We start from the raw sequence: 11,936 nt of genomic DNA, 5'->3' as shown, positions 1-11,936 counted from the left end.
CAGCCCCTGCTCCAGAGGGCCTGGGCTCCTGGACTGTTGTGTTTGCCTAGCCCCTGCTCCAGAGGGCCTGGGCTCCTGGACTGCTGTGTTTGCCCAGCCCCTGCTCCAGAGGGCCTGAGTCCCGAGCTAACCGGCTGTTGATTACACCTGCAGTGAGTCGGCGTGGCTCCCCTCCGCCTCTGGTAGGGTAGAGCCCCGAATCACACGATTACAAGCCCATACACGGTCTCTGAGGGCCAAGGGCTGCTTGCACCAAATGCACACATGCACCACCTGAGCATAAAGCAGGTAATTATACATGCTGCATTCAGTGCAATAAATGGCTAGCCCCCACTCTGCTGCTGGACTTCTGCCAGCATGATTTTTACTCTTGCAGGGTTGTGTGTGTGTTTTCTTTTCCCCCCTTTTTCTGGGGGGGGGGGGGGCGGGGAAGGGAAAGGAGGGGTTGGCCTAAATTTAGAGAATGTTTATTAGGTGTAACTGGCTGTCATGCTCAGTCTCTAAAGCCCCTCTGAAAGTTTCCTGCTCCTGTTTGCTAGCTCCTCTGGTTGTTTATGAACAAGGGATCCAAAAAGGATTAGGGATCAAAGAATGGCAGGCTAGAACCTCATGTGGAAGCTCTCAGCCTTGCAGGCCACTAGGCTCAGGACACAGCCCCTCAAATAGATCACACTATAAACTTCAATCAAGCAGGCACACAGCAAGCAAGAAAGCACACAACAACGAAAACACTGATTTTTTTTTTAAAAAGCCTCCAGAGGTGATCCTGACAATTACAGGCCAGTAAGCCTAACTTCAGTACCAGGCAAATTGGTTGAAATTATAAGTAAAGAACAGAATTATCAGAAACACAGATTAATCATATGTTGGGGAAGAGTTAACATGGCTTTTGTAAAGGGAAATCATGCCTCACCAATCTATTAGAATTCTCTGAGGGTGTCAACAAGCATGTGGACAAGGGTGATCCGGTGGATATAGTGTACTTGGACTTTCAAAAATGTACTTGGCCTCTGACAAGGTCCAAAACCAAAGGCTCCTAGGCAAAGTAGGCAGTCATGGAATAAAAGGGAAGGTCCTCTCATGGATCAGTAACTAGTTAAAAGATAGGAAAGAAAGGGTAGGAATAAACCGTCAGTTTTCACAGTGGAGAGAGGTGAACAACGGTGTCCCCCGGGGATCTGTACCGGGACCAGTGCTGTTCAACATATTCATAAAAGATCTGGAAAAAGGCGTAAACAGTGAGGTGGCAAACTTTGCAGACAATAAAAAATTACTTAAGATAGTTAAGTCCAAAGCTGACTGAAGAGTTACAAATGGATCTCACAAAACTAGGTGATTGAGAACAAAATGGCAGATGAAATGCAGTGTTGATAAATGCAAGGTAAAGCACATTGGAAAACATAATCCCAACTATACATACAAAATGATGAGGTCCAAATTAGCTGTTACTACTCAAGAAAGAGATCTTGGAGTCATTGTGGATAGTTCTCTGAAAACATCAGCCCAATGTGCAGCAGCACTCAAAAAAGCTAAAACTGTTAGAAACCATTAAGAGAGCGATAGATAAGACAGTAAATATCATAATGCTATGATATCAATCCCTGATACGCCCAGATCCTGAATACTACATGCAGTTCTGGTAGCCCCATCTCAAAAAAGATATATTAGAATTGGAAAAAGTACAGAGAAGGGCAGCAAAAATTATAAGGGTATGGAACAGCTTTCATATGAGGAGAGATTAAAAAAAACGGGGACTGTTCATCTTAGAAAAGAGATAACTACGGGTCGATATGATATATGTCTATCAAATCATGAATGGTGTGGAGAAAGTGAACAGGAAGTGTTATTTACCCTTTCACTTAACACAAGAACCAGGGGTCACCCAATAACAAACATAAAAAAGAACTTTTTCACACAGTGCACAGCCAACCTGTGGAATTCATTGCTGGGGATGCTGTGAAGGCCAAAAGTAAAACTGGATATAACTGAATTAGGTAAGTTCATGGAGGATAAGACTATCAATGGCTAGTAGCCAAGATGGACAGGGACGCAACCCCATGCTCTGGGTGTCCCTAAACTTTTAACTGCCAGAAACTGGGACTGGATGACAGGTGGTAGATCACTTGATAAATTTCCCTATTCTGTTCATTATGTCTGAAACATCTGGCACTGGCCCTTGTCAGAAGACAGGACACTAGGCTATATGGACAACTCTCATGTTAATTTCCCAGATATACATTGGAGGAGAAGTGCTACTAATAATGGTAGGGCCCAGATAGCCTGGATGGGTCAGCTGACAGATTTCTTCACTAAACAGTCACTGAACCAACAAGAGGAGGTGCCATTTTAGATTTAGTGTTGATAAGTAGAAAGGACCTCATAGAAGAGCTGGCTGTAGAGGACAGCCTTAGTTTGAGTGATCAGGAGTTAATTCAGTTTAAACTAAATGGAAAGATAAACAACAATAGGTCTGCAACTAGGGCCCCTGATTTCAAAAGGGCAAACTTGAAAAAATTTGAGAAAATTAGTTAGGGAAGTCGACTGAAGAACTCAAGGATCTGAATGTGGAGGAGGCTTGGAATTACTTTAAGTCAAAGTTGCAGAAACTATCTGAAGCCTGCATCCCAAGCATGGGGAAAAATTCATAGGGAAGGCTGTCAGACCAAACTGGATGAACAAGCACCTCAAACTGGTTATTAAGAGAAAGCATAAAGTCTACAAGGAATGGAAGATGGGAGGGATCAGTGAGGAAAACTAACTCACATAGATCAGAAAGAATAGAGGAAAAGTGAGAATTGCTAAAAGCCAGGCAGAGTTGGACCTTGCAAAGAAAATTAAAGCCAATGTTAAAAGGTTCTTTAGCCATATAAATAAAAAGAAAACAAGGAAAGAAGTGGGACCACTAAGAACTGATGATGGGGATTAAATGAATACCTAAATGACTACTTCACCTCAGTTTTTAATGAGAGTAATGAGGAGTTTGGGGACAATGGCAGGGTGGCAAATGGGAATGAGGATATGGAAATAGAAATTACCACATCTGAGGTGGAAGCAAAATTTAAACTGCTTAATGGGACCACATCAGGGGGCCCAGATAATATCTATCCATAAATATGAAAGGAACTTGCACATGAAATTGCAAGCCCTATAGCAAGGATTTTTAAATAATCTGTAAACTCAGGGGGTGTACTGTATAGCTGGAGATTGCAAACACAGTACCTATCTTTAACAAAAGAAACAAAAGTGATCTGGGAAACTACAGGCCCGTGAGTTTGACCTCAATTGTATGCAAGGTCTTCGAACAAATTTTGAAACAGAGAGTAGTTAAGGACAGAGGTAAATGATTATTGGGATAAAATACAACATGTGTTTAGAAAAGATAGATCATGCCAGGCCAACCTGATCTCTTTCTTTGAGAAGATAACCGATTGTCTAGACAAAGGAAATACAGTAGATCTCATCTACCTGAACTTCAGTATATCATTTGATACAGTTCCACATGGGAAATTATTAGTTAAATTGGAGAAATTGGGGATTAATATGAAAATCAAAAGGTGGGTAAGGAACTGGTTAAAGTGGAGACTCTAATGAGTGAACTGTCAGGCTGAAGGAAGGTTTCTAGTGGAGTTCCTCAGGGATCATTCTTGGGACTACTCTTATTTAACATCTTCATTAGAGACCTTACCACAAAAAATAGGAGTGTGCTAATAAAATTTGCATATGACACAAAGTTGGGATGACACAAAGCAATACGGAGGAGGACCAGAATATCATATGGGAAGGTTTGGATGACCTTGAAAACTGGAGTAATAAGAATGGCATGAAATTTAATAGTGCAAATCAGGCACTTACAGACTAACAATAAGAATTTTTGTTATAAGCTGGGGACTTACCAGTTGGAAGCGACAGAAGAGGAAAAAGCCCTGGGTCTATTGGCTGATCACAGATGACTATGAGCCACCAATGTGATACGGCTGTAAAAAAGGCTAATACACCTCTACCCCAATATAACGCTGTCCTCGGGAGCCAAAAAATTTTACCGCGTTATAGGTGAAACCGCATTCTATCGAACTTGCTTTGATCCGCCGGAGTTTGCAGCCCCGCCCCCTCGGAGCGCTGCTTTACCATGTTATATCCGAATTCGTGTTATATCAGGTCGCGTTATATCGGCATAGAGGTGTATAATCCTAGGATGCATCAGGTGAGATATTTCCGGCAGAGATAGTGAAGATTTATTACCATTATACAATGGGGATGGCAGTATTTACCAGAGGTAGTTTTTACCAGGTAAATCATGTTTTTTAAACACCGCAGGAAAAACCAATTAGCCCCAATTTCAAGTATTTTCTATTTTAAAAACTGTTTCATTAACGCACACCACATTGCACTTAGTTTTAGTTACATATTCAAATTATGGTTACATCAGACTAGATTGATAGATTAATTTTGGGTTGTGCAAATACAAAGTAAAACTACAGTGGGAGTAATACTAAATATATAATACTGAACATCAGAATGTTTGTGTACATTTTGGTTTGGTATTTTCTCAAGGAAGTTACACATGTCATGACTCATATTTCAGTTTTCAATATTATATAAACAAACTTCAAACACATTTGATTTATGAAAACAACAATATGCAGAGTTGTAGGCTCGGAGCATTAAGCAATCAGAAGCATGCAAAGTTGCAGACTATCAGTCCAGGTCCATTTGGTCATGCACTATTCTGTAGCAGAAGACCAACCCTGATGTTGTGGACAGATCAAGCCTATTCCTCAGTTTTGAATAGATGTATCCAAAGTTTGAAAAGATTTGTTCTATGCTTGCTGAACTTGCTGGATGCAGATGCAATTATTTTTCCCAGTTTAAACTGAGTTTAATCTGGTATTTACCAGCGCCCTGTCCTAAACTAGTTTTTCCCAGGAAATTGCCAACTCTATTATACAACACACTGCTGAGACCTCATCTGGAATTCTGTGTGTAATTCTGGTCTCCCGTGTTTAAGAAAGATTAATTCAAACTGGAAACAGGTGCAGAGAAAAGCTACTAAGATGATGAGAGAAATAGAGAACCTACCTTACCAGAGGACACTTCAGGAGCTTGTCTTATTTAGCCTAACAAAAGGAAGGCTGAGAGGAAATACGACTGCTCTCTATAAATACATCAGAGGGATAAACATCAGGGAGGGAGAGGAATTATTTAAGTTAAGGGCCAATGCTGGCACAAGAACAAATGGATATAAACAGATCATCAATGAGTTTAGGCTTGAAATTAGTCGAAAGTTTCTAACTATCAGAGGAGTAAAGTTCTGGAATAGCCTTCCAAGAGGAATAGTGGGAACAAAAAAGGTTAACTTGTTTCAAGACTGAGCTTGATAAGTTTATGGAGGGGACTGTACAATGAGATTGCCTACTATAGCACATGGCCCATCTGCAACTGCTATTAGCAAATATCTCCAATAGCCGGTGATGGGACACTAGATGGGGAAGGCTCTGAGTTACTACAGAGTATTCTTTCCCAGGTATCTGGCTGGTGGGTCTCGCCCACTTGCTCAGGGTTTTACAGGGTCTAACCTCTGCCATATTTGGAGCCAGGAAGGAATTTCCCCCCAGGTCACATTGGCAGAGACCCTAGGGTTTTTTTGCCTCTCTCTTCAGCATTGGGACATGGGTCACTTGCTGATATGAAGTAGAATAAATGGTGGATTATTAAAATCAAGATTTGAGGATTTCAGTAATTCAGACAGATTATGGGCAAATTACAGGAGTGGGCAGGTGAAGTTCTGTGGCCTGCAGGGTGAAGGAGGTCAGACTAGATGGTCATGGTGGCCCCTTCTGGCCTTAAAGTCTATGAGAGTTTTAAGCACCAGGTCAATTCGACTTGCTCTGGTCAGAATTACATGGCACAATGCAAGCTGTCATCAATAGCTGGCAGCTGCTACTAACCCTGGTGGATATAAATCTGTACTAGCACCAGTGGCCAAAAATAATACAACCAGGGATTGTATCTTCTCTGGGGAACCTTCATGGGGTTACAGGGAAGATAGAGTGCATCTACTTGATTCATCTCCCAACCTGCCAACTCTTCCCTCCAGTCCACCACCCCTTCCACTTGCATGGACACTGGACTCCAAATGAAAGGCTTCCGCACAGTTCGTAGGATGGATAGTGCTGTGGATACAGCTGAGTTTCTCTCACACTGGTAAATGTGGAGGTCCACATGTGGTCCTCTCTAGGAGATATGTGCAGCGTGGTCTGGCTCTATTTAGTCTTGTGAAATACTCTTGCAGCTCTTCTTCCTTACATAATCTTCACTCATTTGTCCCTACTAAAATCTGCTCAAAGTAAAGGCCTGGAATGTCGGAGTCTATCTTGCACCTGTAAAACTGGAATTATTGTTATTACACATATAAGTGTCAGACATTTGCCAGGCACTTTACAAAGACACAATCTCAGCCCTGCAGGCTCACACTCTACAAACATGCATGTATACAGATATAAGTGTTGGGTACCTTTATAATCCCTTGGCATGTTGCAAGAGGAAGACCAACTAAACTGGTTCCATTAATAGACATAATCTGGTCTCCAATGCTTAGTTTCCCTGAACGAGCTGCAGGGCCTCCATTCATCATGTTAGCCAGGATAACTGTGGGTAGGATGGATCCCCATCCTGATTCCACAATCACCACTCCGAGAATTTCTCCCTTCTGCTTTTCTAGCTGCAGCTGCAATGAAAATGTATACAAATCACTGTTTTGTTTTAATTACATTTCCTCTGAATTTCAAACACTACTATGTCAGTGGTCAATTAATTAAAATTAACCATTTACAAAGAAAACTAAATCATTTTTCTATTAATCACGAGAAGTTACTTCAAAAGAGAGAGTCAATTTAATTGTTTTTAAAGTGAGTACCTGTCACATATTCCAGTTTCTAGCACCTGTTAAATAGGATGCTCTGATTTTTTTTCTAATTCCTTTAAACTAATTTTTATAGAGGATCTTCTGCTCACCTGTTGTAATTCATACAGGTCTTTATAACAAGGGAAAAACTAAAAAACTTCTGACTCTACATGGGAAACAGTGGAACTGACTATATATGATGTGCTTCATTAAATAAATAGAAATAATTTTCCTCACTGGAACACAGCTGCCAGGGGAGATCTTAAGACTTTGCAGCTAAGGCATTGGAATTTAAGAGTTCTAGGTTCAATTTCCAGCTCTGCCACAGACTTCAAGTGTGACCTTCACCAATTCACTTAATTTCTCTGTGCATCTTACCTGTTTGTACAGCACCTAGCACAATGGGGGCCCTAATCTCTGTTAGCCCCTCAAGGTGCTACTCTAATACAATGACATTATCTTCTCTCAGATATAGTAATCTTGGGGGTTACTTGTGATTACAGGATGTGTAATGGTTCTAACCAGAAGTGTGATTTTCAAGTTGAGAGTCTTCTTTAATAAAATACTGGATAAGAACATCTCCCCCCAAACAAATAATGCGGTGGCTGCGCTACTTGTAATAAGCAAGACCTATTTACCACTGGAGGCTCAGTTGCATCACTACAGTCAGGTCAGCCTTCTAAATTAAAAAGAGACCCCGAAGGAGATTTTTTGTTTGTAAAAACCAGGAAGGCTCACTGGGTTCTGCAGAGGTTATCCCTGGATTGACTGAAATGCAGCCAGAGTGCAACAGCTTCAGCATGATCAGACAATCCATCATTACTCGTAAACATGCTCATTTAGGAGAACTGGGAACCAAGGAGCAATGGGCAGCAGGAAGGGTAGCCACCTCTGAAGCATGCTTAAGCTCAGAGAAGTGATTATAAAACTGGCATCTTGGTGTTACACATATTTATATCCAATCAGTTCCGATTACAAGTAAAAACAAGATTTTCTAATTAAGTTTGTTTTCCCTTGTGTGACCAATTTGAAATATTTTTCAGTTGTTATGTGTACATAAACAATACCTTGTCAAGTCCAACGACTGTACCCGTATAAACCACGCATCCATTTCTTTACCTTTTCTATCTGTAACTCTATAAATTACAATTTACGTATACCTGGATTGGTTTTCAGTTGAATATGGATTTTCACCTTCACTTCCAGTCACCATGATTAACCCAGAAATGACGGCATTTCCTACGTATAGGTCCAAAATCTGCATCCCTTATTTAGGCAAAACCCCCAGTGAAATCACATGACCCGTCGCTTGGAAATAATATTTAGCATGTAGCGCTTTTCATCTTCTAAATGTTTTATAAAGCTCAATTAATTAATCCTCCCAATACCCCTATGAGGCAGAGAAGTGCTACTACACCTATTATTTCACAGATGAGAAAACTGCGACAGAAAGATTAAATGATTTGCCCAAGGTCACAAAATGAGACCATTTTAAAATGCAGAAATTGTGCTTTCTGCACTCAGACCATTAGAACACAGGCCAAATATTCATCACACTGAAACCAAGAAGAGTTTTGTCATTACTTTAATGGAAACAGGATTTGGCCCCATGTGTCTCATTCTGTTTTTGAGGTGCTTAGAGACCTTCCTGCATGAAAGGTAAAATATGAAATGTACACCATTATTATCAATGCAAGTCATTATGCTGACATGCCATGCTAAGCCTGGTATTGACTTAAGGGAAGTTCTCTCCACTTCATATATTACCAACAATGAAGATTCTGTAATCAGGTTTCAGATGGCAATTTTGCTGCTGTTATTTGTGGGGGGTGAGGGTAGAAAGGCAGGACAAGAGGACAGAAACCAGGCTGCTCAATGCCACAGCTCTACTGGACCCACTTCATTGGTAGTAGTACAACTTGTCAGACACAGAGGGAGAAGATGCAGCTTTAAAAGTGCTATTTTTATTTTACGTAGTCACCTTTCGGAGCAGAAGTCCACTTTATCTTTGATAGTTAGGAGTGTGTGGAGTATAAGATGAATGGGATTTGGAAGAGCTATGATATAACAGAAGCATAAGAGACAGCCATGCTTGTCCCACGCAGAGCCAGAACTCCATAAAACCCTTCTTTCATGAACTAAAAACAATGCTATATTAGGGCCAGTCTATGGTATTCAACCACCAAGCAGTACTGGTGATGGACAGAAGCCCCCTAAGTCCTAGAAGAGTTTTGCAATCTCTTCAGGAGACAAAATCCCTTCCCTCCCCTAGCAACTTCCCCAAGTACAGTGGGAGTGCAGACATCGCGCCTACCCTTTGCCATGATCCCACTTGCTCCTCGGGGGGATTGTATCGTGGGGGTGCCCAAGGGCAGTCCCTGTTCTCCCCACACACATGGTCCCTATCCCTGCATGGGGAGCACCGAGATGGCAGACAGCTCACTGTTCCACCCATTGCCCTCAAACACCCACAAGACCCAAGAACAATCTGACCTTTAAGGTCATATTGTCTGTGTTTAGATCCTGTCCCGTGATTTTTGTCTAACTTGATTAAAAACCATTACTTCTATGTCAGATGAATGCTCCTCCACCCTCAGCTTTGCAGGTAATATTTTGGAAACAGGCCTCTCTTCTATATGCACCTCCAACATTTGAATTAACCAGATATGATTTTATTGTAGAATGAGCATTAAAACACACAGTCTTAATACAGAAGATACACCAAAGATATCTTACTGAGATCAGAAATGTCAGCTCATTTACAGAGACGCTTAGTGCCAAACAGCAGATATAAAATCTATTAAAATGTAAATTTTCAAGGTTATTAAAACCTGATTATCAACTCCCTTATTATATCCACACCTCATTATAGCACGCAAGTAATTGACACCTGAAGCATGATGTAAAGGTATTATTGTTTCCCGTTTATATGAAATGTAAATGTAATTACTATTATGATGGAGGCAGAAGGACCTTGAAAGTAAACTGGGTAGGAAAAATAAAAAGCTCCTAAGGCTGAATACTAATAAAACCATTTATTTCCTATGCAAATGTATTCTTAAAATGCCAATTGAGTGCTCAGTGTGTGCATCAAGATTAAAAATAAAAAACTGGATTAACAATATGAAATAAAAATTAAAAAAAAAAAAAGAATTTACCTCCTTGCAGTTCTCTGAATTGGAGAAGTGTATAAGATCATCATTATACATCTCCTGGGTATTGATTATGTCACTATATTCTTTCTGACTGAGATCCTCTGGATTAATTCCGTTGGCTCTCAGAAACTCCTGGTAGGCCACGCTGAAAGCCTGACCAATTGATTGAGCTATCAGCTGTGCCTGTAAAATAAAATAAGATGCAGCTGAAAAGGAGGAACACCACTCAGTAACTATGAATAGAGCTAATTTGCTTAAAAGATTCACCCAAAATGATACAGAATGCAACGATAATATAAATCTCTCTACGGCAAACTCAATACGGCAAACTCTTCACCTCCTGACACTTCTGGTCACCCCATCTAAAAAAGGCATCTTAGGGCTGGTCCACACTACCCGCCTAATTCGGCGGGTAGAGATCGATCTTCTGGGATCGATTTATCGCATCTCATCTGGACGCGATAGATCGATCCCAGAAGTGCTCCCCCGTCGACTGCGGAACTCCTGCTCGCCGAGAGGAGGAAGCGCTGTCGACGGGGGAGCCTGCCTGCGCCACGTGGACCCGAAGTAAGTACTTTTAGTTCGATATAGGAAACGTCGACTTCAGCTACACTATTCTCGTAGCTGAAGTTGCGTTTCCTATATCGATCCCCCGCCCCAGTGTGGACCAGCCCTTAGAAGTGGAAAAGGTACAGAGAAGGGCAACAAAAATGATTAAGGGTATGGAACAGGTTCTGTATGAGGACAGATTAAGAAGAATGCGACTTTTCAGCTTGGAAAAAAGAGATGACTAAGGGAATATGATGGAGGTCTATAAAATCATGACTCGTGTGGAGAAAATGAATAAGCAAGTGTTATTTACTCCTTCAGATAACACAAGAATTAGGGGTCACCCAATGAAATTAATAGGCAGCAGGTTTAAAACAAACAACAGAAAGTACTTCTTCACACAAGGTACAGTCAACCTATGGAACTCATTGCCAGGGGATGCTGTGAATGCCAAAGCTATAACAAAGTTCAAAAAAGAACTAAATTCATGGAGGATAGGTCCATCAATAGCTATTACCCAAGATGGTCAGGGATGCAACCCCAGGTTCTGGCTGTCCCTAGCCTCTGACTGCCAGAAGCTGGGAGTGGACGGCAGGGGATGGATCACTTGATGATTGCCTGTGCTGTTCATTCCCTCCGAAGTATCTGGCATTGGCCACTGTCAGAAAACAGGATACTGGGATAGATGGACCATTAGTCTGACTCACTATGGCCATTCTTATCAGCTCCTTTCACCAAGAAGCTGCAGTTGCTAGTAATATGCTGCTTATGCATCTGTTTCTATAAGCACTGAAGTAGTATATTGTAGATCAGGAGTTCTCAGACTTTTTCACAGCGTGGACCATATCTTAAGAGAGAGATTGTCACATGGTCTGGACACTCAGTACGTTCTGACCACAACTGCAGTCCCCTGTGCAGCAGAGAGGAGGGTCTGTGCTTGCATGTGTGACCAGAATAGAGTTCCTCTGTTTGTGATTATTAAGCCCACCCTCACACTGGACCAAATGGATGCATGGTTAGCTTAGGCTGCTCCATCATCAGAATCTTCAATACTCCTGGATCTTATACCAGTGCATATTCCACTTCTGCAAATCCATCTGCTCTCACTTTGCGGCCATTGTACCTGTCCCATAGCTTCAGCAAACCCTGTCCCCTTTTCCCCCACCCACTTGCTGATTGCCTTATTTAACCCAGAGCAGTGCCTGCACTGCCTGCCAGCATCAACAATGTTTAATAATTTGTCTGTGCCTTCTTGCATAGTATGGTTTTGTGACAGGGAATCCTTTTATGATCATGGTGCACACCATAGGAGCCGACTCTGTGGGTTCTCC

The 11,936-nt window shown here is 41.5% G+C and overlaps 1 protein-coding gene across 1 annotated transcript in view; it reads right to left on the bottom strand.

Annotated features, from left to right (window-relative positions):
• The window catches only part of APBA2 (amyloid beta precursor protein binding family A member 2), a 212,030-nt gene that overhangs the window by 22,898 nt on the left and 177,196 nt on the right, over positions 1-11,936 (bottom strand). The window contains exons 9-10 of the mRNA XM_024193111.2: positions 10,060-10,239; positions 6,512-6,724 (exon numbers count right to left, since the gene is read on the bottom strand). Of these exons, the coding sequence (XP_024048879.2) occupies positions 6,512-6,724; positions 10,060-10,239 (393 nt within the window). The remainder of the gene's footprint in view (positions 1-6,511; positions 6,725-10,059; positions 10,240-11,936) is intronic.

The sequence above is a fragment of the Terrapene carolina genome, unplaced genomic scaffold, assembly GCF_002925995.2.
Source record: "Terrapene carolina triunguis isolate 2854851 unplaced genomic scaffold, T_m_triunguis-2.0 Scaffold67, whole genome shotgun sequence".
In the NCBI taxonomy this organism is placed as follows: domain Eukaryota; kingdom Metazoa; phylum Chordata; order Testudines; family Emydidae; genus Terrapene; species Terrapene triunguis.
Note: the sequence above shows the minus strand (reverse complement) of the source record. Positions and strands in the feature narration are given on the sequence as shown.